The 3,528-nt window shown below is 59.9% G+C and overlaps 1 protein-coding gene across 1 annotated transcript in view; it reads right to left on the minus strand.

Moving 5' to 3' along the window:
- PI4K2A (phosphatidylinositol 4-kinase type 2 alpha) overlaps positions 1-3,528 on the minus strand; it is an 8,896-nt gene that overhangs the window by 2,472 nt on the left and 2,896 nt on the right. The window contains exons 2-4 of the mRNA XM_009887697.1: positions 813-1,013; positions 422-553; positions 184-337 (exon numbers count right to left, since the gene is read on the minus strand). Coding sequence (XP_009885999.1) covers positions 184-337; positions 422-553; positions 813-1,013 — 487 coding nt within the window. The remainder of the gene's footprint in view (positions 1-183; positions 338-421; positions 554-812; positions 1,014-3,528) is intronic.

Consider the following 3,528-nt stretch of genomic DNA (forward strand, 5'->3'; position numbering starts at 1 on the left):
GGGGGGCCACCCACAGGAGCTGCACTCTACCCAGAGGCAGTTGCCACCTGGCAGCAACCAAGTGGTGTTGAAAGGAGTTTTGGGTGCCGGGAAGAGATGTCAAGCCCCTGCCCCTCTCCCCTTTCTCCAGCTGGCAGGATGTGAAGGAGCAGGCAGCGTCCCACACCAGGCAGCCAGCCCTACCCGTGTTCCTGATGATGTAGTCCAGCACCACCAGCCGCTCGAACTGCAGCAGCAGCTGCCGGTTGGTGTTCTCTGGGAGCGGCTCAGCTTCAAACCGCCGCAGCCAGTAGTCAGCATCCTTGTAGCCTTCAACAAAGAGCTGGAAGGAGCCCACCTGAAGCAAGGAGAGGCTGTGTTACAGGGGGCTGTGGAGGCCGGAGAAGCAGCAACAGACAGGCGCAGAGGCTGGTGGCCCTACCTTGGGTGGCAGACCAATGCGGTTGAAGCGCTGGCCAACTTTCGGCACCTTCTCCAGGGCCAGCCTTTTTCCTCGGGACTTCACCCTGTCAATGGCACTGTAGTTAAAGGTCTCACTGGCCAGATACACCACCTGGAGGAACAGGAGCGCAGACATCAGCAGGGGCACCTGGCAATTGTCACAGGACTGGCTGATAAAACCAAGACACAGCACTTCCCACAGCTCTGCCGAGCACAAGGATCCCCACGGCTTCAGAGAGAGCAGTTCTAATCCAGAGCTCTCAAGCCAACATCTCCAAGGTCAGCAGTGCCACAAGACAAGATGCAACCAGAGCTGCGCAGAAGCTCACAAAAGCCTCCCCAGGATGAGATCCCAGCAGCTGTCCCCTCACCTTTGTGCGGGGAACAATGTTGAGTTCCAATTTCTGGTCCACCAGGCTGGCACCTGCCTCTGACAGGTAGCCCTGGTTGAGGACGAGGCAGTCCCTCCCAAAGCAGCACGGGCAGCACAACTTCTGCAGCCACTTGGTCCACTTGGGGTTCAGCTGCCCGTATGGCTCCTCGTTCTTGGGCTTGAAGACGCCAATGATTTTCTGTGAGCAGGAAAGAGGAGGGCTGACTCAAGGCAGTTGGCAGAGTCAGAACACGCCCCCCCACACCAGCCCGCACTGGGGACACTCATGAACAGGCCCAGAATAGCCCCTTACCAGGGCAATAACCAACCCCTGGACCAGGCAGACCCCACAGCTCCCAGAAAGGAGGCAGGCAAGGGCTGGGAGGGACCCTTCCCCAGCCAGTGCCCTATCCCACAAGAGCAGGGTGCTGCCTGAAGACCTTCATACCCGGCTCACACACCTGGGAACAACCCTCCTTGTCCCAAAAAGACACCAGTGATGATGCTGTCCCCTGGTAAACATTCCAGTCCCATCCCAGAGACCTTTGGATGGCTAGGAAGAGCTACTGCTCACTGCTACTCATTACCTCCACACAGGGGAAGGAGGGGGATAGCAATCCTTGTCCTGGCTCCAAAATCCATTGAACAGAGCTGATCTCAAAATGACGAGAGGAAATGGGACAAGAACAGCTGAGCAGCTGGAGGACCCCCGAGGAGCCCAAAACTTTGTGCTGGGGGCTCAGCTGGGGGATGGCAGATGGGCAGGCTCTCTGGGTACATTGTGGGCAAGAGGGCAGCTCCAAACCGGCCACCAGCTGCCACCAGGAGCACCCCCAGCCAGTCCCTCAACCCAGCCTCGCACACATTGACCCAAGAGCAGGGACAGCAGCATAGGTACCCCACTGCTGCAGAGGGCACAGATGCCTTGCACTAGGCGCTGCACTGTCACCAAGCCAGCGTTGCCAAGCCACACATCTGAGACGAGGGCCAGGGCAAGGAGCAAGGCCCCCTGCCCCCACGTGCCAGGCATCCCTGGGGGGGGGCTGCGCAGCCCCTGCTTCAGCGTGACTCAGCAGCACACGCGACCAGCCCTCCTCTCCATGGCTGGCACCAGCCCCAGCTTGAGTGGGTGGCACTTCCCCAAGTCAAGCTACTGCCACAATGTGGAAGTGGCAGCCCCCTGCCCCTCGAGGGGGGCCCTAGGCACATACAAGGCTGGCACCATGCTGGCTGCACAGCAGCCAGGGAGCTTCCTGGGAGCAGGGGCAAAAGCCAAGGAAGTTTTGTCTGCCAGGAAGAGGGAGAGAACGGGTTTGAGGGAACAGGAGCAGTTCAGCCACCTCCAGATCACACAGAGAAGCCACTTCCCCTGAGCAGGCAGGAAGGCAATCCCCTCATCAGCTCCACGTGAAGGCACACTACTGCCAACACATCCTTGGATTTGAGCCTGCAAGAGGCTTGTCGGGAGCTCTGGCAGCATGGAGCCCTGTGCTCCGTGGAGCCAGTCCAGTAGAGCAAGGCCCAGCCAGGCAGGGACAGTGTGGGAGCGGAGGACAGAGGCCTGGCAGCACAGCATCCCCTTTCAGACAGGCCCGTGCCAGGAGCAGCACTGGCAGGGAAAACAGCTTTGCCTGCCACCAGCAGCAGGGCAAGAGGAACCGGGCTAGCCCAGAGGCACAGCCAGCACTTGGGGTAACCGCAGCTGCGGGGGCAGCGCATTCAGGCTGGGGCAGCTTTTGCCCTGGCTGCTGAGAGGGAAGCAGACACAAGAGAAAAGTTTTTCCCCCAGTGCGCTCACCCCCTGCCCACAACAGCAGTGTGCTGCACTCCCTCCTGTGCCAACAGTGGGGAGATTTTGGTGACCCTGGGCAGCAAGCCACAGAAAGCAGACACACATCACATTCGCTGATGACAGGGGAGGCCGGGGGACCTGCCAGGTGACATGGCCAGGAGTACACGGACTTTGGCTCCTTGCATACATCCTCCACCAGCCCTCGCTGAGCTCAGGTCTCCTACAGCCAGGCAGCCTCTGCCCCACCACCCCGAGGGCAGTTCATCCAGCCGCCCACCCCAGTGACACCGCATCTCATATTGGGCAACAGAAGGGCAGCAGGAGGAAGCGTGTATTTCCCCACAGCCCACCAGCTCAGCTGGGATCTGCCTGCCACAGCTCCCAGGAGCCACGCTCCATCCAGGTTAGGAAAAGTAGGGCACACCAGAGACCAGTGAGCGCAGTCCTGCTTCACAGGAAGCATCCCGGCACACACGTGGCGAGGGAGTCACGGGAAGCAGCAACAGCTCAAGTAATTGGGCTGGGTGCTGCAGGTCACAAGACAAGCCGCCCTGTGCTGCACACTCATCCAGTCAGTGGTGTGGAGACAGATGCCACGCAGCTGACCACATCTATAGGGGACTAGCTATACGTCGAGGACTTTTTCTCGATTGTATCAACCACACAGCCACAGAGGAGATGTCCCACTCCAACCTCATAGACCAAAAACCAGCTCAGCTCTCAGAGGCGCAGCCCTAGAGCTGGAGTCACCATGGTCAGGAGATGCTGACCATGGTCAGGAGACGCTGAGGTACAGACCCGGGGGAGGGGACGGCCCTTCCTCTCTGGGCAGGAGAGCGCCACTGAAGAGGCTAAAGCAGCAGTTGTACAGAGTTGCCCCCCTCTCTCGCTGCTGGCGCCACTGCACTTCTCCCCGAGGAAG

This window comes from Charadrius vociferus, unplaced genomic scaffold, assembly GCF_000708025.1.
Source record: "Charadrius vociferus isolate BGI_N301 unplaced genomic scaffold, ASM70802v2 scaffold486, whole genome shotgun sequence".
NCBI classification, from domain to species: domain Eukaryota; kingdom Metazoa; phylum Chordata; class Aves; order Charadriiformes; family Charadriidae; genus Charadrius; species Charadrius vociferus.